The sequence below is a fragment of the Mixophyes fleayi genome, chromosome 11, assembly GCF_038048845.1.
Source record: "Mixophyes fleayi isolate aMixFle1 chromosome 11, aMixFle1.hap1, whole genome shotgun sequence".
Taxonomy (NCBI): domain Eukaryota; kingdom Metazoa; phylum Chordata; class Amphibia; order Anura; family Limnodynastidae; genus Mixophyes; species Mixophyes fleayi.
Window position 1 is genome coordinate 26,999,790 of NC_134412.1, and position 27,325 is coordinate 27,027,114.

A 27,325-nucleotide genomic window follows, 5' to 3' on the forward strand; every position below is an offset into this window, starting at 1 on the left:
TTCAATATTCCAAACAGTCACATGACAGCTCTCCTGTCTAACAACATTATAACATTATATTTCTTACTTATATAGCATTTCCTTTTTATAGTGACATCAAAAGATGATCTGTAGGAACCAGCTTAATTATAATTTAATGTATGACAAGCAGGACATACAGTAACAGGATATGTGCAGTAACATATGTACTTGCAATTTCCGTGGATGCTGTTAATATAAATTGTCTGCATTGGTAGAACGTGCAATTTGTTTCAATGCACAGTGTAATAGAAACTCCAATAAAGTATCTAATGCTTTCCTAAACCCCTCGTTTTATGTATTATTCTCATCACTTGTATAAATCAGTCTCCAATCTCACAAGGGAAAATGATACAACAGCAAAGATCTGCTTGTGTATTTGGTTATACTGTAGGTAGTGCTATGAAGAAACACATTGTAGTGTCAGTAATTAGAAAAGCTTATAAGTAATGTAATTTCTCAGCTCATGACACAACATGCGGCTCAAGTATAGGTCACTAGGATGTAATCAGGCTACAGGGGTATTCCTCTAACTCCTGGAAACATTCTAAGAGCTGTCAGAGGAGAGACCTGTCATAGCTTCTTGTGACTTTACTATGATAATTTCTAGGGTTTAGCATACTACTTAGGCTGATTAAAAATAATAAAAAAGAACAATAGAACGTGCAGAATCTAATGACCCTTCAGTTGGGGCAGATCAAAGCAAAATAACACACTGTCGATAAGATATATTAATAAAATAATAATATATTAAAAACAATAAAACATAGACCATTGGATACAGATCAATCTGATACTTCTATTGCAAATATCTAGTGTTCTCAAAATGCATGTTTAAAAAAAGAACATTCCTGTTATTAAGGTGCAACCTGTAGATAAATGTATCATACCCCGGTTTTTTCATCTAGCGGAAGATCGGCATCTTCGCAGCTAAAATTTAAAGGGGCGATGGCTTGTAAAGGCAAGTTTGCCTTTACAAGCCATCGCCCCTTTAAATTTTAGCTGTGAAGACGCCGATCTCCCGCGAGATGAAAAAACCGGGGTATGATACATTTATCCCCTGGTGTTTCCTCTTTGAGATTAACTCAATATTTTGATTGTTATTTTGTATGGATGATAGATATACCTTTAAACCTGAAGCACTTAGCGCCATTTAAGTTTTACAATACAATAGGCTTGTAATATTGCTCAGTACACACCTGATGGTGCCATCATATAACTGAATAAGATCATTATGGAGATGGTCCTAATATGGCATTGAATGAACAAATGGCCAAAGAGTAGACCTCCAAACAGTTCTGATATTCAGAAGACAAAAGAGCATAGACTATTGGGAAAGATGTGTGATCTCGTGAGAAATGAGTGCGGCATGGTTGGATTGCGATTTGGTGGATCAGGCGTTGCCTAGTTTGTCTAAAAGTTTCCAATTGGGTATGTTGTAATGTATGAAGCTGGAGAGTGACTAACTTATTTTGTTTGTAAACCAAGTCATGACATTGAGGCTAAGGAGTGGATTGGGATATTTAGCTTGCACTTCAGCTTCAATAACACCAATTACAAATTTAATAAGAATGCAGCCAATGAGACACTTTTTTTACATGAGCACAGAAAAGCAAACAGCGATTGCTCCTCAACATAAGAGCAGCGGAAAATGGTTTTGTGCTATTATCTTGTGCTTTCCTAGTAGTGTATTGAAGTCTATTATTAAATGTTTTTGCTGTGGTGTCACAAAGTCCTAATAGTTTCTGCTAACACAAACAATAATGCTGTGCATTGTCCAACTATACCTCTACTTTTTAATATCTGAATCTATGTAATGTTGTCAGAAATGATATTTGATGGACTGTCACAAAGGCAAACCCTAGTGCCCGGAAACCCCCCTCCAAGTCTGGGGCACTGTATAATTGAGGTGACTGTACCCTGCTCCCGCTTCACCCAGCTCTGCTTGAAAAGGGAGATCTGTGTGCACCTAACAGTAGTGCACGCAGCATTGCCCGTGTATATTATGGGGATAGGAAGAGTTGGAGAGCAGCCAAGCACTGTCTGATATTATAGCTATGCCCCCATGCTTGTCACGCCCACTGGTGGCGTGGTGTGGAAACACACCTCTACAAATCCTGCTTTTGCCCTTGTGTCAATTTATACGATACAGCCTAAGTGTATTCTTCTTGGAGGAAAATATATTTTTCAGTGATACATATAACAGGCAGGGTCACCCGGCATTACCCAGGTCAGATTTGTAAGGTGTAGCAGCTTTTATATACTAGCAAATTATTTGGTAAATAGAGCAAAAATGCTGTTTAAAAAATGTTTTGTTGTTGTGAGTTTTCCTTCCAGAAGTCTAACAATTGTTTACAACTCAAAATGATGTTTTCAATATTTGTTGCTCTGTTACTATGTGGTCTAATTGGTTACTTTTTCGATACTAAATAACTATGTAAAATTTGTCAGCTTTACCTTCAGAACTGTGGAAGATATTCGCCAACAAAGAAACAAACTTCCTCTTTTACATATATAGAGATAAAGACAGTCCCGATGTCCATTCACTGTCATAATCAATTTAAGCTATACCAGGTGGTATTTTAGCAGAAAAATTGAAAAGTGTATGGAAATAAAGAGGGGGGTCCCAAATTGCAGGTAGGCTCTACCTGAAGTGACAATTTATACATTCCCAGGTCTATGCACAAATCCCTAATGCTAGGTGCAATATCATTTTATAGGTCCAGTTCCAATGACCATGAAGTGGTACACACCGTGAAATGGGTTCTGCGGACAAATAGGGGCACTTGCACATACATAAAGAAGCATTGTCGTCACTGGAAATATATATATATATATTAAAAAATAAAATGTTAGTGTTACTTATTCAAACATGATAGTATTTATTGCCTACAACTAATGCTATTCCATAGGAACCTTGTGGATGATTACCAACCTTTCTGTTATGGGATACACATGACCTTATCATGAGTTTCTGGCATTCCTTGCACCACAAGAGAAGTCTTTACAGTGCAAATGGTACTCTGAGAGTTTTGAAAGCAGCTTGGCAAGAGGCTTAGGAAGAAATAGAATACATTGGTGGCATTAGGTTGTTGTAAATCAGAAAGACGGCATTTCAGTTTGTTTTGATCTGCCTTTTTGAAAATAATTAGGAAGGAGCAGTGACATTTTAAGAGACTCGTGACGTTAGCAACGAATATTGTCTGATTACAGAACACGGAAAGCAGATTGACGAGTCGGGTACAAGTTAAAAATGATTTCTGGGAAGTTATTTCTATAGTCGGGTGCACATGCCCAGGCATGACCTGTGTCTAGTCTACTTGTGTTCCCTTATTAAAAATCATGGGGGGGGACCAATTCCAGGCGAAGTTTAGTTGGAGCCTTGCATGATGAGACTCTGTGGGATGTTCAGAACCTAAAAGATTGCTGATTTCTGCTTAAACTTCATAAAATTGCAAGCAAATCAGTGATGTTTTAGGTACTGTAATACCCTGGAAATAAGCCCAGCTGCACATCAGACAAGGCTTCTACGGGACCTCGTGTTGAATTGAATCTCCCCATAGAATGCAAAAATGGTCAATTATCTGATGGATTACAGTGTTTGAAAAATATTGTCTCTGAATAATTTTACAATCCCATATATTTTTGCAAGCTAGAAGGCACTTGTTAACTACACACTGGATCTCATTTACTTAATGCACAATGGACGTTGTGTAGCGCTAAATCCTCTTTGGTAATGACATGTACCATCGTGGAGCAAGATAAATTAGGCCATTCTTTGCAAAATACAGAGTAGGTACACCAGGGTATAAAAAGTGGAACAGGAACAACAAAATATTATGGATAGAAAAAAAAAGAAAATATCAATGGAATGTAACTAAAATAGAGTTCAATTAAATTTTCTCCCATCAATATACAAAACGTTTTAGGTAGCTGGAGAAAATGTAATTAGTCATCAAGTGATTATGCCATTTCAGGTAATTCATCTGATAAATTATTTAACATGCTTAGCATGATCACTTTTCTATTAAAAGGAAGACCAGATAGAGTGTTCGTTTAAATGGAGTTTTCCTTGGGGATGGTCCTTCATTCAACAATGTCATCAACTAGATTTCCCTCTTACAACTACACAAGTGAGTACTAAATAAAGGTCTGCGTTTCTATCATCATTATTTATTTATATAGCGCCACTAATTCCTCAGCGCTGTACAGAGAACTCACTCACATCAGTCTCTGCCCCATTGGAGCTTGCAGTCTAAATTCCCTAACATACACACAGACAGACTAGGGTCAATTTGTTAGCAGCCAATTAACCTACCAGTATGTTTTTGGAGTGTGGGAGGAAACCAGAGTACCCAGAGGAAACCCATGCAAACACGAGGAGAACATACAAACTCCTCACAGGCCATGGTCAGGAATTGAACTCATGACCCCAGTGCTGTGAGGCAAAAGTTCTAACCACTGAGCCACCGTGCTGCCTGTTTCTATCTGGTATGTAGTGGAAATGAGTTTGAAAACCATTAAGGATTTACACTTTTTGTATAAAGACTTTTCTAAAAAAGTGGAATGGAGAGAATACACAGATACAATACATTCACCATAACATTGGTGTTAGAGCTGTATCTGTCTTCCTGTTTGGAAACACGATCTGAGATGAGAGAACAAAATGAATTTGGGTGAATTCTTGATTTTCTCTTTGAACATAACTGTTTTTCTTATGATGGCAAATTTTATTGACAGCTCTACAGAACATCTCTATGGTATCTACATGTTCCCCTTCCGATACCTGATAACAAATTGGATGGTGGGAAAAAATTTAGGTATTTTATTTATTGGAATTTTAAACTACGTGGCTTTGTGGCTTTTCTATACTGATAATGGATTATGGACTGGCTCTGTAATTAAATTAAATAACTTTGTGGCTAAGTTAATTAAAAATGAATTGAATGTTACTTAAACATATACAGTAAATACACATGAAATTGAATTGAAAAATCAAAGTTAGAGATCATCGTTTGAACATATGAAAAGTCAACTGCAGCAAATACATTATTGTCGCCATCATCCATTATCACCTATTAATGGTGTCCTGTTGGTCAATTTCTTTATTGTCATTGAAATTGTACTTGACAAGGAGCCAATTAGGGAAGCCATGGATTGAACCTAACATGTTAGACAGACTCTAGCATTGTGATATTCAACATGAGTTTCATAGAGAATGGCATTAGGAGAAGTCTAGTTCACCAAAAAGAAACTGTTAATCTACCGTCTTACAAAATTGAAGGTGGTCCGATTTGGAACACATTGTAAAATACAATGGCAGTATAAGAAATTATATGCAATGCAGTAAACCCACGCAGGAATTTTCCAGTTGCCTAGAAACCCTGTTACACTGGAATAATAACAATTCTGTGGTTTAGAAGGAGGAAATGGCTTCTGGGAACCTCGACCTCCTGTCTCCATTAAAAATAACAGTCTGCAGTCTAGGACCCAGTTTTGTGGGGATCTGCCTATGTTTTGATGGCCTTTGGCTTCAACAAAATGGCCATCCTGGTTATTCTTACTATTGGCTCTAGTGGTTCCGTGAATTTAGAGGAAACGAAAATGCAGTAAGATTAAGTTACTTGCTATATTCTGCAGTTTCTTGGCTGCTGAGAGTAATGTGAGGCACTAGGTGAGTAACTAATATTAATATAATTTTTTTACATTACTTTACAACATCTTACATTATATTACTTTGGTAAAATGATCAAGAATAATTTATTTAAATGAGATTAATATTAACATGGGGTTTTTACATAACATACGTTTTTACATTTCTACACATTGTACTTTTCTATTTTTATTATTATTATAATGCTGCGCAGGAAGGCAGTAAATCTGAAGAGGCGGTCTGTGTAAAAGTACTTTGGGAACAGGCTTTGAGAATGCAAAATGTTTTTCATTACTTCATATGTGTTTATTTCACATTGCAAACATTTGATATTCTAAATGGAGGCCAAATATTTTGTATCCACCCTGATCCAAAAGACATTTGTTTGCTTTCATAGGCCAATATTTCTGGGCCATCCCTTAATCCCTTGCCCTCAATGCCATAGATCCCCATGGTTCCAAACCGTACAGTATGCCAACTGTATAAGTAAATGATAACAGTACAACACTTGAGCCCTTATTTCTTTTTATAATATAATAATAATACTGTAAAGTCTATAAAGTGCTGCATTGTAATTTAGGAGCTATTTAAATAATGGTTAATAATAAATTATTATTATACAAAATAAAATCAATGATGTGAAAATTGTACCTTCAGCCAACCTATGTCTGTGTCTATTCCACTGACCATGCCATGTTTCCACCACAATCACTATTTTGTACTATTTTGTATAACTGTTTGATTATTGTTATTTTTTATTGATACGTGTCAGTGGAGTTCACATTATCAGCATAGAATGTTAGATCAAAACGGGGCATTCTACCTCAACACCTGCACTAGTCCATTTAGTGGCAGCGAACGCGGTCGCAGTCAGCATCCTGCAAGAGCATAGTAATGCTGGCAGTGATTGGAGAGTAAATCAAGCCACTGATGTTGAAATTATTTAGTCCTGATAAAGTTGTAAAGGTAAAGAGATCACTCAGTTCCGCTTTCAGAACTGATAAACGTATTTATACTAATGAGTGCATTGGCCTGATTGTAAAAGAGAGTACCTAACCACTTTTTATGCAGTATAGCAGTGGTTAAAGTGGACATTTAGAAGTGGAAGTATGGAAAATGAAATAAGACAGACATATCTGTGTCTGCATCTAGGTCTACATTGGTCACATATACTCAGTGCCGGATTAACCCTAGGTCTAACTGGGCTACAGACCAGGGGCCTCAGGCATCCAGGGGCCCCCTGACAGTGCTCAGAGGCCCGATCAATGCTGCTGAGCCTGTCACTGTAGTCTTTCCGCGGCACTCAGTAATCTCCTTACTGCGGAGATCTCGTGAGTCTCACTCTCGCAAGATCTCCTCAGCAAGGAGCTTACAGCACTCCGCGTAAGGACTACAGTGACAGGAGAACAGATAGAGGCGAGGTAAGCGCTTGAGGCGCCGGGCAGCTCACAGGAGCGGCCTCACGGGGGAATGGATGTCCCCTTAGCCTGGAGGCCTCCATTCCCTTAATCCGGCCCTGCATATACTTGATTGTGGCCTTACTGTACTTGCCCTATACTAGCACACAGCTTGCCTCTACCAATCCACCTGTATAAGCATAAGGTCTCATGCAAGATGCACACTGCATACAGATGCAAGCGTAAGTCTTTTTGTGGGCAAAAGCACACAACCACATATGTTTGGTTCAAGAGGCTCTTAAGTTGTAACCAGCCATCCCTGCAATTCTACCAACCTAGGCATAGGACTGTGCATCCGTTCCACAAATCCGGTTGATAACACATCAGAGACTCAATTTAACAATAGACTTACAATAATTTTAACTCTGCACAATGATTAAAATCACCAAAGGAGAAATAACCAATTTGAACAGAACCGGTCACTTAGCGCTCAATCTAAGAGAGTAATATATGGAGCCAGTTACTGAGGTGTCCGTTGACGTCCTATCAGGATGATCATTTATATATAAAGCGCAAGCAAATTCCGTAGCGCTTTACAATTGGGAACAAACTCAATAATAAAACAATACTTGGCAATACGGGCAGACAGAGATCAGCTGGGTGGATTTTCTGATATTCCCATTTGACATTTAATTGATCCATATCACATGTTAATTATGATAGATGGCTATGAAGTTTCAAATAGTAACCTTGACAAAGGAAGGAAAAATTATGGGAAAAAATGCAAATGAAAAAGCTGACGTTGCCCATAGCAACCAGTCAAACATTTACTGTCACTTTCTAGTCGGCACTAGTAGAATTGGATTGTGAGGTATGATATTGCTTTATTTTATGTGGATTTTTGCTTAAGTAATAGTAAGTAGTATGAAGTGTACTCAATGTGCTTTGAAAAACTCTTTGGTTTTGTAACGCTGTGCCTTGATGGTCTGCAAAGCGCATTTCAAGGTGAGTGCCTGCTCTCCATTTTTGGGAGCTGCCTCCACAAAGTGCATATTTATATGCTGAGAGGTACACTGTGCAAACATCAGAGCAAAGTCCTACCTCTTAGCCCTGCCACCAGTGGGCGTGACCAGCATGCATGGGGGTGTGGCTATAATTTTAGACAGTGCTTGGCTCCTCTCCAACTCTTCCTATCTCCATAATATACATGGGCAATGCTGCGTGCACTACTGATAGGTGCACGCAGCTCTACCTTTTCAAACAAAGCAGTGTGGGCAGGGTCCAGCCACCTCAATTATACAGTGCCCCAGGCCTGGAGGGGGGTTTCCAGGCACTAGAAACCCCCCCCCCCCCTTGATTTCCCTATCTATGCCCCCGCAAATGTTCAGCCGGCCCCAGCACTCCTGGGCTCTCTTCCATTTCATCACATTCATAATGGGAGATTCAATTAGCCGCGAGGAGTCTCCGGAATGTCCGCGCAACATCTCGCAGTGGAGATTTGACAAAAATCTCAGTTCATTTTTCCTCACACCTCTAAATGTGCCAAGATTTGTACCGGAATTGCCGGCAATGTGCAGGGTGCGATGTCTGCAATTAAATCGCCACCATAGAGTTCCTCAGTCATAAGGATCAGTATGGGGATGGTGCCCCTATGGGTGGTCCAGGGACCTGCACTCATGTTGATAGAAACGTATGTATGTAAAGCTTTGCAGAAGATTTTTACAAAATTAAAGCAATATTAAGCACTAATAAAAAGAGCACTTTTTTCTTTAAAATATGTGCTGCTCAATGCATGAGGAGAATGATGTGATATTCTGGCTATATGCTAGCACTTGCCTTTATAACATAATACCTCAACAGAGTAACACAGCTGTTCAATATTGTCTTTGGTGTTTATGTGCGAACATATCAAATGGCACTTATAATTGGAAAGTTGTATGTTCCCAATGTTATAAACGATTGGTATCTGAAAATGACGGGCTTGGACTTCTTTCCCCATGACGTTATGCTTATATAGTTCCCTATATTCCAAGTTGTCAAAGAAGGACACTTGTTATTGTCAATAAAAAAATCGGACATCGCTCAAATTCTAAATATAAATGAACATACTTAAAAACTATTCTTCCTTAAGAAATAATAAATGGTAAAGAAGTACTTACAATGTTTTAAACGTTTTGTTTTGTTCCACAAAAATCACATTGTCTTGACTGATACTATATTCTCAGCATAATGCAAAAAAAAAAAAATTCATCCTTTGTTCAAAGAGTCTGTAATAAACTCATTTCATGAGTTAAAAGTGTGAAACTCTGATAATTAACCTCCCGTTTTGTAAGCATGGTGTCTACACAGTTCATTAGCCCCAACCTGTTGCTGTTGATGGAATATAGAAATGCCACTGATGTCTGTTGTGCTCTTGTGTTATGCTGGCGTTAACTGACATGTGTGAGGTCATTAAACAGTCTAACTGTCTAACAACCTCAGGGATTTACTGAGGTGTAGACATGACCTTTAACTTGTACTCTGTTTTATCTTCTTCATGGTGTTTGTGACATGCTGTTCCAAGATAGACAAAGGTTAAATACACAGCAATAGACTTAGCATTCGGGGGAAAAAAAAAATTAATTACTACCTTATCTACTAGTTTATGAAAGTTTTAGGGTTCCAAATTCATTAGGCGCGCGTCATGCACTGCTCAATAAACCCTTGTCTAAACCTTGATATATTTTAACAGTATTCACAAACTCAAGGGATGGCGAGCCATAGTTTTTTTTCAGATCCTTCATTAGTATGTATGGTGATGAAATCCTAGCCAGTGTCATGTGACCTTCTTATAGTGCAAGTAATATCTTCAATTGCAGATGCCATGAGCCTGATATCTATAGACAGGGAGTCAAGAGTATTTGATGATGAGAGGTTAAATGCCATTAACAATAGGATTACCGCTATTGACATAGATCATTCTACAAAAAGTATTGCATAAAAGTATTAAGAATCTACTGTAATTTTGTAACATAATATTGATTCTACACTGCTGAGTTTTACAGATCATTTCCAATAGTCTCATGCTGAAGAGTTATGTGTAAAGGGGTGCTGGGTGCTGGGTGCAGGGGTGGGCTGGGCCGGGGGGCAGGGGGGCATCGAGCCCCCAGGCTGCTCTGTGTAAGTTTGGGCCGGCCAGCCGCCCCCCCCCCCCTCTCCGTGGATGCAAACGATTAATATTTCCAGCGGCGCACAGGCGGCCGCATCACATGACACGTGATACGGCCGCGTCATCATTGACGCGGCCGCATCACGTGTCATGTGATGCGGCCGCCTGTGCGCCCCCCGGGCTGATGTGTGCCAGCCCTCCCCTGGCTGGGTGTATGTTTGTTGTTTATTATTTGACATTTTGCTCCAAATATGGGCATGTGTTGTCCATAGTTGCCTACTCTCCCAGAATGTCCGGGAGATTCCAGAATTTTTTGGAGTCCTCCCTGACTCCCGGGGGAGCCGGATAATCTCCCGGATCCCAGGCATTCTGTAAATTAAATGGAGGGGGTGGGGCTTAATGATGTGATTCACACGTCATCACGGCCCCACCCCTTGTCGGTATAGGCCGACAATGGTGATGACAGGATAGGGGTCGGGGTCAATGAAGCGATTCTCAGAGCCCCACGCCCACCTGCCCCCCAGACCCTCCAGAAAAATATTTGCCAAAGATGACAAGTCTGGTGTTGTCATTTGTCCGATATGTAATCTATGAGTGTGGGTGTGCGCTTGTGTATGCACTTATGTAGGACAACTACATTTTGGGGAAAATATAGCATTTAAATGTAAATTATTTCTAATTAGTGACTATATGTAATTTGTATAAGTAATAAGCTGTGTTATTTTCGTTGTGAGTAGATTTCCTTATTCGCCAGCAAACAAATAGATCATTAAAATTGGACACTGCCAAGCAAATCCTATGTAATTTTGATTATGGCTTTTTATATATGTTGATTAGGGCTATTTTCATTAGCTAAAGCAGACAGCTAATTATATCTTGGTTGCATGTTTAATAAATAGACTGTTGCCCAGATCGCCCTGTCCCAATTAGGCGAGAACCCAGAAAGGCAGCAATCTGAGAAGGGGATCATAAGGTCAGACTGGTGGGAGAGGAGGGAGGTCTCTTGGGGAAGAGAGGCTTCCAGGTGTAGTGTCTCAATTAGCTCTGGATAGACGGGCTAAGTAATTGCCACATGAGAACCCCTCTTATGACTTGATATGGCAGAATAAGACTCGTATTGCAATCCATGCATTCTTACCGTACAGAGGACTCACATGGATTGATTACATATTACCAAATGATAGACGGATGGAGTGCATTGACACCATTTACTGTGTAATCACAAGCAGGGAGAAATGCATATATGACATTCAATCACTTTGCAGTCTGCACACAAGAGTTGTGTCTTAGATTATTCTGAGCCAGCACTGTGCCACTGATAGGCTTCTTATGTTGTACTGCAGAAATGTATTTGTGGAGATGTGAAATCATACCCATCAGGATATCACATCATCCTAACTGACTAAAATGTAACGTTTTTGACCTGTAGATGTAGGTTCAGCTGTCTATAATGGAGAGTGGATGTCCTCTCGTTCGTTTCAAATTACCCCATACCCACTCGCAATATTACTCATGAAAAAACAGTCAGTATTTAACTTATGTGCAAAACAGAATACTAATTTGCACCCCTTGCATTGTAACATGGTTTTGTCCAGAGACTTAAATAAGAAGTTTCTTAAGTTAAGATCCTTAATGAATCAGGCCCTGAGTCTTTTAAAAAAAACCTGTTTACCGGAAGCGATCACATTGTTTAAGCCAGGGTTTCCCAAACCCAGTCCTCAGGGCTCCCTAACAGTGCAGGTTTTCCGGATTACATGTGACATAATTAGGACCACCTGTGGATCTGTTACAACATGTCAGTCAGTAATGAATACACCTGTGCTCCAGCAAGGAGATATGGAAAACCTGCACTGTTAGGGAGCCCTGAGGACTGGGTTTGGGACACCCTGGTTTAAGCCAAGGCAACTTCCCAAATATAAACCTAACAAATGCTGTCAAAAACATCACATATTAAAAATAATAAATATAATAATAAATAATAATAAAAGTATAAAAAATATTTTATTTAGATAAAGACTCACCCAAACCCAATTTGTTAATCGCCTAAATCCATGATGGGGGTCCTCTTCTTTCTCCCATCTTTTAATCTGTAAGGAATAAAAACAGAAAAAACATTTACACATCGCATACTGCTCTTTGCAGGGCCCAGTTGCTAATGACATTAATAAACCCATACAAAGAGGCATCACTCTGATTGGTCAATGCATGATAAAGACGCTCTGAGTGGTTAGTGGCATCACACCACATGGTGTCTAACTACAATGAACTACATTGCTATTATGTAGTTAGTTTATACATTTTTTATCAATTCATGTGGCTGGAATTCTAAAAAATTGCTCATAAGTGATTATAAAGTAATGATATATTTTTAGTATACTAGGTACTGATGTGGAAAAAAAGAAATGCCTTGATTTCTACTACTAGGTAGGGCATGAAGGAATGTCCGGCATTTTTTATTGAGATAAATTAAACATCCATCTGGATGTCCCCCTTGTTTCAAGTGAGATACATTTCAATTCTTCAAAACAATAGTTTACTTTATATAAATGTAACCCAATTAAGTTAATTAATTAATTAATTAATCGTGAAGCAATAATAAAATCTATTTTGACATTTTTGGTGCTATATAAATAAATGATGATGATGATGATGATGATGATGATGATGAAGGAGACCATACAGAAGATTGTAGGCAAGCATGGACAATCTCAAGGCTACAAATCAATCTCCAGAGACCTTGATGTTCCTATTTCTACTCTACGTAATGATATTAGGAAGTTTAAGGCACTTTAGCCAACCTCCCTGGAAAGAGAGAACTTGATCGAAGATTTCAGCACATTATTGTTCAAATGGTTACGAAGGTATCTCAATCAATTGCCAGTTTCAAGATGACCTTCAGACACACTAAGGCAGAATCAACTCACACCTCTGCTGTCAACTCAATGAAGAGACCAAATTCCAGCTGTTTGGTACAGCACATCATCCGCATGTTTACATAATACAAAATGAATAGAACACCTCTCCTACAGTCAAACATGGAGGACGCTGTACTGCATCTGGCAGTGGGTGTCTTGACATGATAAAATCTGGAGATTACCAGGCCATTTTGGAGCTCAATGTTGAACTCAGTATCAGAAACTGGGGTCTCCGTCGAATGTCAAGGGTCTTCAAGCAGGACAATGACTCTAAGCTCACTTCAATAAGCACCCAGAAATGGTTCAAAACAAGACACTGGACTGTTAAGAAGTGTCCTTCAATGAGTCCAGATCTATATCCTATAGAACACCTGGGGGTAAATGTATCAAGCTGAGAGTTTTCCAGCAGGTTTGAAAAACCAATCAGATTCTAGTTCTCATTTATTTAGTACATTCTACAAAATGACAGCTAAAATCTGATAGGTTGCTATAGGCAACATCTCCACTTTTCAAACCCGCCGGAAAACTCTCAGCTTGATACATTTACCCCCTGGGGTGAGATCTGAAAACAGCAGTTGGGAGAAGGCGCAGTTTGCACAAGAAGAGTGAACCAAATTGTCAGTAGAGGGGTGCAATAAGCTCATCCATGGCTATAGGAAGCCATTGATTGCAGTTAATTTGACCAAAGGCTGTTTTATCAAATATTAAGTCTAACATGTCAGTCATTTTGTCAACGTTATATCTTTTAATTTTCTTATTTAAAAAAAATTACAGTATTAAATTTAGAATGAAAAACAAAGGTTCTATATATTAACAGATAAAAAATTGTGGAGACCAAATACTGTTGCTAATTTCACCTTATCTTTATAGGAAATTGTGAGCCAAACTTCCCAATGTTCCCTGATGCCACCCTGTCCTTTTAATAAGGAACCTGCTATTTTCTTTTGGCACTGCAAGGCCGCCAACAGACTGATTGGTAGTAATAGATATTGTTCTAGCACAGCTTTCTCAACAGGGGTTAACCACTCCCTTACAGAAAAGAAATACCTAAAAAGGATACCCCCATCTGTATGTATCGGTTTACTTGCTTTAATATAAATAGAAATAACTATGTTGAAAACACCTGGCTGACACAATTATTATGTTACTGCAAGCCACAACAGTCCACAGATATAAGAGTGCTAGGTTAGGGGTAACCACAGATGGAATAACATTTCATTGACTACATTGGAGATGTCTAAGTTTTAACATCCATAGAGCCACAGTGCTCTGTTTTTGGAGCAGAGCAGCTCAGTATGTAATATTTTTTATTACATACAGAGCAGCTCTGCTGAAGAAATGGAACAGAGCTGCCATCGGCAACCTCAGAGGATTTTGGTGCACGGAGCAGGACAGGGAGCAACGTACATGCTGCATTGAAATCATTCATCTCATCACTATTTATTTATATAGCGCTACTGATTCCGCAGCGCTGTACAGAGAACTCATTCACATCTGTCCCTGCCCCATAGGAGCTTACAGTCTAAATTCCCTAACATACACAGACAGAGAGAGAGAGAGAGAGAGAGAGAGAGAGAGAGAAAGAGAGAGAGAGACACCAAGGTAAATTTTTTGTTAGCAGCCAATTAATCTACCAGTATGTTTTTGGAGTGTGGAAGGAAACCGGAGTACGCGGAGGAAACCCACGCAAACACGGGGAGATCATACAAACTCCACACAGATAAGGCCATGGTCAGGAATTGAACTCATGACCCCAGAGCTGTGAGGCAGAAGTGCTAACCACTAAGACACTGTGCTGCCCCTGCCCATCTCATTAGTATGCTTGCTCTCCATTGCTCTTGCCAACTCTCCCCCCAGACACATCCTCCTATAGAGAGCAACCGATAGGAGAGAATTATGCAGGAAAGACTGTAAATGTGCATCTCCCCTCCATATTTTCCTTAGTACATAGACCTTTAATTCCAATTAAGAGATGCGTGTCTAGCTTACTTACCAACTTTGGAGATTACCCCTCCCGGAGATCTCCAAAGTTGGCCGTGACTTGGGGGCATGGCTTGGGGGCCAGGATGACGCGATTAGCCCCATCCCAACTTCACCAACGAAGCTGGCAGGATTCAGAAGGTTGCCTGCTTTCCCGGGAGTCTCCCGGACATTCCGTGACCACCTGGGTTTTGATTACAAATGTATGTTCCAGCAAATTGCACATGTGGATAATACAGAAATGTATCTATCAACAAAATACCGCCATGTCTTATGTATAAATATTGGGGGAAACATGGGGTTAGACTGGATTACCCTCTACAAGTGGATGAAAGGTTTTCTTTCCTTCTAAACATAACAGCCTTGCACTCTTTAATCTGCAGTGGTTAAGAAATGATAATCATGTGGAACAAGGTCCAGTCTAAGTTCAGCTATGTGTCTCTGTACAAGCCTTCACACACAGACACACCAACAGCTGCCTCTAGGGTTATATATCTCAAAAAGAAGAAAGAGAAGCGACAAGAGGACGTGCTAAGAAATCTATCTACTTACTGTATGTAAAGCGTTTGGAACCTAAGTGCTTTACAGGCATACCAGGGCTTATTTAAAACATGCTATGAAGGGGTGGGCGGTATACAGCGGGGATCTTACTGGGAGTGAGAGCAGTTAATACGTCTCTTTATCTGACGGCTCAGCAATATGTTAGATTAGAGGAGCTATATTAGGAGATGTCCTGCTCAGGATTATTTTATGTCAGACATTAGATATTTTCATCAGTGGTCAACTTCGTAATCAGAAATGCAAAGGAAATAGTGTTCAAATTCTGGGGTGAAAATTGATCATCATCATCAACATTTATTTATATAGCGCCACTGATTCCGCAGCGCTGTACAGAGAACTCACTCACATCAGTCCCTGCCCCATTGGAGCTTACAGTCTAAATTCCCTAACACACACACACACACACACACACACACACACACAGACAGTATTGATCATCATCAATACTTATTAAAACTTCTGCTTAAGGATAATTATTATCAAATATATGCCTGATTTGCTATCTCTTGTCACATTCAGTGAGACAAGTTTACTAAATGAATTGTAGTACAGTTAACTTAATATAGATATTTTTCATTAATACTGGGAAAAAATCAACATGTTCATGGTGATTATTTTCACATAAAGAAAATACAGTTTTACTGTGATTTTAAATATTTTCCTAAACACATATAATATAATACTCCAATAGGTACCAGGCACTTTTGTTTATAAACATCGCTTTTCATTTTTCTGCTGTCTTATGGTTACAGAAACATAATTTAAAGTAATCAGTTTCTCTACAGCACAAAGGATTTGCTGTTTGCAGCGTAATGCTAAACTATTTCAGCAACATAAAAATGCCAACAGCAGTTGTGGCTGCTTCTCAAGTCCTACTGTACTGAATACGGGTGAATAGAGGTTGATTTGAGACTATTATCTTTTCAAACTCACCTTATATATTATAGCTGAATTCTTCAGCTCACAGGTAGATTAGTTATTAATTGTTTACTTTTCTACCAGAAAGCAGCAAAAAAGTTAATAGCAGTAATTTGCAAGTTATGTTAATATCAGTTACAGATCATGATTTAAAAAAAAAAAAAAAAAGGTGTGGACCTTTTTAAATGGGATGTTTACAGAATTAATGGTTCTAATGAACACAATTAATTAGATCATCATTATCATCATTTAGTTATATAGCGCCACCAGTGCCACAGCACTGTACAAAGAATATTAGTCATTCACATCAGTCCCTGCCCCATAGGAGATTACAGTCTAAATTCCTTAACACACACACACACACACACAGCCAATTATGTTTTTGGAGTGTGGGAGGCAACCAGAGCACCAGGAGGAAACACACGAAAACACGGAAAGAGTACACAAACTCCACACGGATAAGGCTGTGTTTGTGAATCAAACTCATGACCCCAGTGCTAATATACATTGAAAAGATTGTTTATACATAGTTCCGATATTAACATATTTACCCATGAGACAGCATTAAATCCAGCATGTTCGTTATGCGTTATGTTATATCATGTGCCTCCTCCAGGTTCAGTTCTAGACTTAAAATATTATGTGTGTTTTTAAAGTCAACGGCAGTCTCATATACCACATATCCAATGGGCTTACAGACATTATTTATTAAAATTGTGTTTGGTAGCGGTTTAGTGCTCCAATCCACTGCATTTACTATGGGGCACCTAAACAGCTGGTGGTTTACTCAAAACCGGAGGTCGATTCAGTCAAAACTGAAAGCAAAATTGCCTGCAAAAAATCAGACTTTTCATATCTGCTTCTGATTGGCTGGATAGCTCATACAGGCTGTTTGAGCTGTCTTGCCATTGAAGGCATAAGAGGAGGCCCAATTGACTTATGGACTGTGGGAGCAATCATTATTTATTGAATAAGGAGCAAAATGATTTTATATTTAACTTATGGGAGCAAATATTATTTTTCATTAACTTAATGGGACATTATTATTGTACTATTAAATTATATTACGGGATCAATATGAAAATATAATTATATTAAGGGGTCAATATGATTTGATAATGGGGACAATAAATATTTATGACAGGTGCAACACTTATTATTTCATGATGTGGGCACCAGTTATACTGTTCTCATGTGGCACCACATATTGCCCCCATAATATAATAATACAATAATATTATCTAACACCATGCAGTTTGAGCAATCTCTCCTCTCACAACCACCTCTTTTGTTTTGGCTATTTTGGTGTTTGTATTTTATATTTTAATCATGTTAAAAATCAGGATGGCGATTTTTTAAAGTGGTGCTTTGTTAAACTGGGAATTTCAACCATTTAACTGGTGGTTTGGCCTTTAATCAATCCAGATGGAAAAAGATTCAGTTTAAGCAAATTGACCTTTAGCAAATCTACCCCATAGATTATGTATTCATATAAAGCATCGAGTGAAGAAAAATAAACTGAAAATAAGTAACTTTAATGGGTATATATTAAATGGCGAAAAGCCCTATTGACAGCGAAAATGGGTGTTTTTATTAGTGGAACTGAAAGCCCACCTCTAGGGGTAAACGTATCAAGCTGCGAGTTTCAAAAGTGGAGATGTTGCCTATAGCAACCAATCAGATTCTAGCTGTCATTTTGTAGAATGTACTAAGTAAATGATAACTAGAGTGTGATTGGTTGCTATAGGCAACATCTCCACTTTTCAAACTTACCGGAAACTCGCAGCTTGATACATTTACCCCCTGGAGTTTCTGTTCCACTGTGCATCCACCACCCGACTCCCACAAGCACAGTGAGCATTTTGATAAATAGAGATCTAATTGTCTCTAAAGCAGAGCTAAACAATAATATAACAGTGAGAAACAGTGAGAAATTGCCTGGACCTTTGTTTGATCTGTCTGCTGATTTGATCTCATGCACTGGGAGTCTGATACTCCTCAGTTTGTTTACAGCCAGGGAGTGCTGAGCCGTTTTTTTGACAGCTTTGTTTAGAATTTTCTCTCCTTCTCTGCCAGTGGGCAGAAGGACTGCTGGGTGGTCTAGAGATCACCTATCCCCTATGTAATAAAATAGACTCTGCAGTGTATGAAATGCTCAGTGCCCTCCAATGCTGCTCAAAGCAGTGAGCGAAGTAAACACAAACATGAATTACTACAAGACAACATTCCTTACTAAAGTTAAACCACCCAGGATCAGTATAATGTCAAAGAGCACATCATCAAGAACACTTTCATTTTGATCCAAGTATTTCCTATTGCTACCGCTCAGGAGTGTGGGGAAAGTACTCCTGTGTAGGAAAATGGGAAGCGTTTATAGACTACAAAACGTAGCATGTAAAAAGGAGTAATAAACATAACAGAACCTTTCTTTCATGATGCAATAGATTTAAATGGGGCTCACTATTAATTTGCATTGCTACTAACTTGTTTGTTCCTCCACTACTTCTGTAGCCTGTAAACTCTAATTTGCTATTTAAGGGCCTCTGTCATTAAGGAAAGTAAGGCAAAAAAAGGAGTAGATCTTCTCCGGGACAAACCATGTTACAATGCAAGGGGTACAAATTAGTTTATTACTTTGCACATACGTTAAATACTGGCTGTTTTTTCATGTAGCACACAAATACTTGATAGCTTTATTTTTACACTGAAATTTAAAGTTTATCTAGGACATGCCTTACCCCAAATATAAATCTGTCCCCACATTTTACATTTAGCTCCCCCTCCAATGCAACATGGTTTTGCCCAGGTGCAAAGTTACTCCTTTTTTTATGCTTTGCTCTCCTTAAGGACTCAGACCCTAAGCCTCTAGTGTTCCCTTAGTTGTACATAAACACAGCCTTTGCTTGCCAGTAGTTGCTATGGATGTGTGTAAAAGAAGCACTGAAGTAATGCAGATAAAGTAAACAATGTTCAATGTGGGACAAGATGCAGTATTTGCAAAGTATTGCATAGGAGGACTTCACTTGTCATGGAAATTCTACTTAATGCTCTGGATTTATTTATAATGGTAACCTGGTACCTGGTATTCTCCTGTGTATTCTCAATCTCATAAGTGACCCAGATTGGGGTATACAAAGTGCTAACAATCTTTGTTCAGATTTGAAGACAGTTTGACACAGGGCAAGAGGAATTTCGTTACAGTGGTAAGGAGCAGTCAGTGACAGAGCTTTCAGGCACAAGAGTGTAGTGAGATTCAATTGTACTGAAATGAGGCAATGCTGTGAGGAACAAAGGAGACACATTTAGCTGTATAAAGATATAAAGAATGAAATACAGGATAGTGAAACAGAACGGACTGCTTTAAACTTAAAGCAGCAATAGCAAATAAAAGGTTGTTGTTTTTTTTTTTGTTTAAATAGCAAATTAAGTACCTTTTAAGCATCCATGTGATAATTCTTAGCTTTCCTCCTACAAATCATGATTTCCTTTACAAAATCTCTCTGGAGTGAAGTCCAGTATGGCTACCTGTCACTAGCATGTGAAGACAGAATGGGGATTAGAGAGGGTGAGGATTTTACAGTGTACTGTGCAGAAATAGGAATGTTCCAAAGCCTCTCTGCTTAGTATGTCATGTGTAATGTGACTGTGGTTGCCATAGTAGTCACATAATAATGTGGAAAGTCTGCAGGATTATAATTCATTAATAGCAGCCTGAAGAAACAAACCAAGGAAATTGGTAATTACCAAGCTTTGTCTTTTAGCCTGCCACAGTGATATCGGTTAAAAAGACTCATTTTATAATAAGATTGCTCCTTTAAGTAGAAGTACTTTGTACTATATATATTATGTGAATGATGGGAAGCAAAGAGAGTAACTTAAGTAATGTGAACTAGTAGACATTTTGGAAATGTGTTCATCTGTTGTGTGAACGGACAGATCAATAATAGTGTGCTTTCAGATCTTGGGAGATTCATGGTACTGCACTGTAGGGAAAATATTGGTTGGTCAGACTAAAGCTGGGTACACACTACAGAAATTTCAACCACCTTTTTATGCCGAGCGATTTTACATGCGATCGATGGGCCGATCGCTCGGTCCATGGACTGCATACACACTAGCCTTGTTTAGGACGATAAAGGGAAGAGCGGACGTCCCTTTAGCGACTTTTTACAGCCATGTTGTCGTGAGCAATGACTGTAATTTCGTACTCACTGTTGTGGATCGGTCGGAAGTTTATACACACTACACAGCGGAAACGAGATTGAAACGAAAATATTAAACGGTACGACCAACCAAATAAGGCAACAATCATCCATTTGGGCAGACTTTCGACCATCGTGGCACTACACACACTGACCCGACTTTTGAACGAGTGGTCGTATGTCGGCTGATTGAGACGATTATTGGACAAAAACCGTGTAGTGTGTACCCAGCTATTGTTACTAAACAATCCAATTTGATTTTATTTTATTCAGCATGTTGAATAAGTAAGATCGTGAAAAAGCCCCCATTTTTGCATATGCGAGGTCATTGGCCAATCCTTAGAGATTAGTGTACATGGTGTGCAGCCAATTTCCACTGCAATCTGATTTCATTGGATTATTGCAATTCAAAGGGATATGTGCAATTTACTACTACATTTACTATTATTATTATTTACTACTACTGTATAAGCAGTGCATGCTGCTTGCTCTGGTCAATGCTGAGTCAAAGCCTGATTGACAGCTCTGATATGGACCCACCATCTAGTGACAGTATGCTAATGAGATCACAGATAGGCAGAATCTGAAGGAGGAAGTTTCATGATGCAACCCATTTAAAGTGGCAGTCTGTCATTCAACGAGACAGGGAGTAAGAATTTAATTAAATACCACACACATAACAATGTATAGTTCTCAATTAACCATCTAACTGATAAATGCCTAAAGAAATATCATGACCACTCCCAATAAAATTGCCAAAAATACGTCACTTGGTAAGCATTTAAAATATTCTTAAAAATATTGCATTTCTGGAACTCAGCGTAGCATCATCTCACCTTAGATAGTCTAGTGTAATTCGTTAAACAAAGAACAGGAAGTTAAGGTTTTGTCTTGACGCCTTTATCTTTAAATGGTTTATATTGACCTAAAATGGGGCAGGGTACCAAAGCCACATTGAAAACTTTTGTCGTAGTAAGAATGAGTCAAAGATCTACTTATTTACAAACATTCCTATTTATTTCCACAGCCATTAAAAAGGGACCTGGTCCTGCAAAACCAGCTGCCAAACAGGCAGCCAAAGAGGCCCCGAAAGAAGAGGCAAAAGGTAAGATTATCAGGAGGTAACTAAGGCTCCAAATGACTTGCAATTACTTTTAGTAGTGCGGCGATAAAAAGTTTTTGCCATGATTTAGCAGTATTTTATTGGCGTGGCAACTAAGTGCAACTCGTCTGCCATGGTAAAGTTATCTAGAGCAGTAAAAGTTAATTTACTGAACACGAATGGGGGCAACAGTGCATGTCTGGAACCGGAAGCCAGGTTTGAGCTTTTGGTTCCACTGATAGATATTTTTAAAAGCCAAAAAAACTTTTATACATGAAATATACCTGTAGAAATAATAAGTTATATTACACCTACTGATCCACCCTCACCCCAGAACATAATGTTTGTTTACTGTGAGGCGCGGCAGTACACCTATCCATTCCCAAGAAACCTTCACTGGAAAAACTAATTTATGTAATGAAGAAATAATTTTTGGGGAGGACACTTCTGGTAATGCCATACAGAGAGAGCCTAGCAGAACAAACATTGCAGCGTTACAAGTACCACCATGATTAAAAGACAGTTGCATGAAAAAAGCGTCTTTGCCAGCCAAAGCCGGTGATGCTTAATGACGGCGGAGTTATTGCCAGAAATAATTGGGTTATCTCCAGTGGTAACCGTTAACATATATAGTAGACTGAAAGCATCTCCTATCATCAGCATAAAGTCTATTGTCCTATTACTGGCAAAAACACCAATTTGTGCCAGTAATAGGGCTTTAGCCCTGTTGATTAATTGGTGGCAAAGCTTTGTCCTTTACATTTTGCTACGTTATGAGTCCTGTATGAGGCATCACAACTGTCACAACACACGGGTGTTAGTAAAGACATGCTATAGTCATCTTACTTTGATGTACATGTAAATAAAACAATTGTTTGACCATTTTAATAAAAATCTAATAAAGCTGACACTGTTATTGTGAATACTGTTGTAATGATTTCGCTGCTTTCATTGTACATCTGCGGACACAGCTTGATGTGCTGTTTATGTGAGTGGGTTGTGGTTTATATTTGTGCTTTATGCGTTAGTTGTATTCTATGAGTAGATGACTCGTCAGAAAATTTTTATTGTAAGTCTATTGTGTTGTTTTAGTGTACTGTTAGTGCATTTTGTGGTCAATGTGTATACAGAGTTGTTCAGTATGTACAGGTAGATGATGCAGTGCTCAATTTGTTTCAATGTGTCCAAAATATTGTCTAATTGTTGTCCAGTTAAGAATGTTTCGTAGCAAAGCGTAATTTAGATGAAGAATAATGTTGATGAATTTGTAACCTTAGGAGATAGGAGGTACTCAATCATAGTTGATTTATCGGGTAGTAATCAACCTTTGAAAAGTGTAAAATGTACCTATCACCTGTAAAAAAGAATGGGTGCATTTTACGAATGCAACAAATCTACGATAATCATAATAATAATAATGGGTGCATGAAAAATAGGTGCTGTAACCAATAGGCACAAATATCCTACAAATACCCTACACACACTAGTTAATAGTATTATTATCATAGATTTGTAAGACACCACAGCAGTCCGCAGCGCCGTACAGTAGGGAAAACAGTACATACATAAATCAGGGACATACAAGGCAAACATAATAAACGCAGACATGAAAACAAAGGGTATGAAGGACCCAGCTCATTAGAGAGCTTACATTCTAAGTAAAAGAGGGCACAGATGAAACAAGAGGAGCAAGTGTGGCGCAGAGTGGAGATTTGGACATCTGTAAGGGTGCATTAGTGTGTGAATTGTATCATAGGGGATAAGGTCACCTCTAAAAAAAAGAGATGAGTTTTCAAAGAGCGTCTAAAGATTTGAAGGCTGTGGGAAAGTCTGATTATGTGTGGTAGGGAATTCCATAAGTGAGGAGCAGCATGGGAGAAGTCTTGTAGGCGGGAGTGAGAGGTGGTTATCAGAGACGAGAAAAGGCGCAGGTCAGAGGTAGCTCTAAAAGGGCGGGAGGGAGAGTATTTTGATATGAGATTTGAGATGTATGCAGGGGTAATGTTGCTGAGGGCTTTGTAAGTAAGGGTGAGTAATTTGAATTTGATTCTGGAAGACACAAGGAGCCAGTGTAGGGATGTGGTGCATAGGTATATATAATAGTGAATAGGTAGGCTATATGGCTGCCTCTATTGTGTGTAGGGAAACAATGCACAACACCATACCTACCATAACAATATCCTATTGATGTTCATTTCAGGGAATGTGTTGGCGTGTGAACCATAGCCAGATCACCCATTAGGTAACTTAAGCTGTCACCGAGGGCTCGGGGGCACTGAGGGTCCTAGATTACCGTAACCTGTTTTTCTTTTTTTGGGGAGGGGGCGGGTTGACAAATGAAGGTGGAAGTAGGTCCCAAACCAGTATGTTGGCTAGGGTCCCATTGGCTCTGGCATGAACTGACTGATAATGAGATCTTACAGTGAGTTAAACTCCTGGCATTATATGATAAGTTTTACTTTTATTGCCTTTTAATACAGGATCAACATGCATTTTATTTGTAGTAGTAGTTTTGTGGGGGTGAAAGCTCTACTTTAAGACTGTCTGATGACCGGTATTGATCTAAATTTATCAGGGAAACACATTTCATGATGACACGATGATGCAATGGTGGACATTGTAAAATAAAATCAGTGCATAAGAAAAAGGTGTTGTAGCCAATAGCAACCAATAGAATTCATCCTCTCATTTTTTTAGTTCCATTTAGAAAAAAAAAGTAAGCACCTGATTAATTGCTATGGGCTGTGGGTCTCTTTCTTCTGCAGTAGTTTTCATAAATGTCTCCATTCAAGTTATCACATAATATTTAACAAGAAAAAGCATTTTTAAATAACCACTACTGACGTGCTTATTGGTGCATGCATTAGTGTTATGTATGTCATATATCTGATACGAAAACATTATCTTCATTAAAACATGTCTATCCTTTCATTAGCATTGATGAATTGGATGGTGTTTTTTTCCATTCTGCTTTTTGACACAGCGTAACATGAATTCCATTTAGCAAATACTAATATTCCACCTTCTACAATGCAGTACAAAATGTACTCCATTGTCTTAATTGCAATATGACTTCATGCATAATTGCAATATTTATACAAATGAGGCATTCATTTGGCTGTTTTATAATATAATAATATATCATAATATACAATATTATTTTATATTATTTATTATAAAAATAATAACATTTTCTGTTTAAAATTGTCATGTTTGTCTCTGTCTCACTACATGTGTAATACTGTTTTCTATGTGCATGATTGCATGCCAAATTTTTCAAACGGTCATCAGTGAAGACATCGAAGATTCCACTGCTTGTCAGGTTGGGAAGTGAGGTTGAAGAGCCATTTTGGAAACGGGTATGAGTAGTATCTGGTCATGGACCGTGAAAGAAAAGTTCACCTTGCCAGAAAAGCAGTGGTCCTTCAGTTTCTTGAAGCCATGATATTTCCGGTTGTCCATCAACATCCTGATTATTCACCGTGCAAGCTAGAATTAACTGGTGTAGAACACATGGTATGAAATTCAATAATTTCTCATTGATTTTTCTATTCATTTTATCATTCTTTGATTTACAGACATCCATGATGAAGAATTGCCACCAGATGGTAAGTTTAAAACATACAGTTTAATAATGAACATTGTCAGCGTTCTGAAAATATATTTCAGAATGATGAGTTGAAGAGATCCAGGACAATCAAATGCTGCCGAAGAGATCCAGGACAAACATATGCTGTCGAAGAGATCCAGGACAATCAAATGCTGCCGAAGAGATCCAGAACAATCATATGCTGCCGAAGAGATCCAGGATAGTCAAATGCTGCAGAAGAGATCCAAAACAATCATATATTGCCGAAGAGACCCAGGACAATCATATACTGCCGAAGAGACCCAGGATAATCAAATACTGACGAAGGTCAAGGCAAATCAAATTCTGCCGAAGAGATTCAGGACAATCAAATTCTGCCGAAGAGATCCAGGACAATCAAATGCTGCCAAAGAGATCCAGGACAATCAAATGCTACTGAAGAGATTTAGGATAATCAAATGCTACTGAAGAGATCTAGGATAATCAAATGCTGCTAAGAAACCCAGAAAATTGAATATTGATTAACAAAACCAGGATAATCAAATGCTGTTGAAGAAATCCAGGGCAATGAAATGGCGCTGAGATTTAAATGTATTAATTTTTTAGTCACAATCAGACATGTCAAAGCCTCATGAAGTCATGAACATTTTATTCTTTTAAAGGTCTTCATTCTGAACAGAACAGTTGAAGAAGGCATTTTGTTACTTCATAGAGAGGCATTGTTGTGTTAAGATGAAAACTCTGCCAACGGAACAAGACCAGATATTGTTCTTAAATTGGAATCTACTTGTCCAAAAGAATTTTTACCATACAGCCTCCATTAAACTTACATGAATATACTTAGTTGTATGATGAAGACACCTTCAATGAAGTACGTGTGGACATTGTTTTCCATGAAGCTCACCGACATGACCATTTAAACGGCAGTCTCTTCTCCCACCAATTTAATGATACAATCATTATCTTACTAGGAAAGGAAATACGTTACTCAAAACTGGAAGAACAGGAAACCTTACTGCAGAATGTGCATAGTAATATGTAGAAATCTATTGCGGATAAAATAAGAGTACACATGATTTTCAGATTGTGCAATGATATGTGTTTAATTTTATATTTTATGATAGCTTCTTTTAGGCAGGTTTGTATTTAAAGTTTGTACTGACCTAAACAACTTAATACTGCCTAAATATGTAATTGCCCACTTGGAAAGCTCATAATTGAGGATTGAAGAATTGCCCATAATTCAGGATTTGACTTCGGAAATGAAACAATATCATCGACCAACCGGTAAAAGTAAAAGAATATATATCCCTTTAATTGTCTGGTCATTACCACCCATGCCCTGTAATATATTTTAGACACAGTATTGCATTTGCAATATGCAGGATATTATATCAGATTTGCCGATCATTGGGATCCTTTTTAAAATTCACAGTGCAATAGAGGCACGAAGTATATTAATTGTAATGTATTCCCCAAGGATATATGTTTCCAGGTAAAAAAGATAATGTTTTATAACCCTAGTTATTTCTTGGGAGTAATAAGCTCTGTTCTCATTTGAATTGTAGACTCAAAGCCTGAAGACCGTGCTCCTGAACTTACAGGGTTGTTCCTGAAGACACCAGAAAATATATCTGTGGAAGCTGGTATGTATAATGCCAGGAGTTTATTAGGCTAAGTCCTAAGTGCATTCTGAAATATCACCAATGGACAGTAGTAGAGTAATGTCACCAAGTTTCTAAATAAACATAACAAATAGTAGAATGCCTTGTTGACATTAGCAATTAGGCTACATTCTCAAAGGCTTTGCAAGCACATTTTGTGCTTGAATGCAATGACAGA

General features: G+C 38.5%; 1 protein-coding gene across 2 annotated transcripts in view; it reads left to right on the forward strand.

Annotated features, from left to right (window-relative positions):
• LOC142106951 (myosin-binding protein C, fast-type-like) overlaps positions 1-27,325 on the forward strand; it is an 89,149-nt gene that overhangs the window by 3,883 nt on the left and 57,941 nt on the right. The window contains exons 2-4 of one of the 2 annotated variants that reach the window (XM_075190015.1): positions 21,820-21,897; positions 25,473-25,502; positions 27,052-27,129. In XM_075190015.1, the coding sequence (XP_075046116.1) occupies positions 21,820-21,897; positions 25,473-25,502; positions 27,052-27,129 (186 nt within the window). The remainder of the gene's footprint in view (positions 1-21,819; positions 21,898-25,472; positions 25,503-27,051; positions 27,130-27,325) is intronic. The other variant, XM_075190016.1, reaches the window with a different exon arrangement.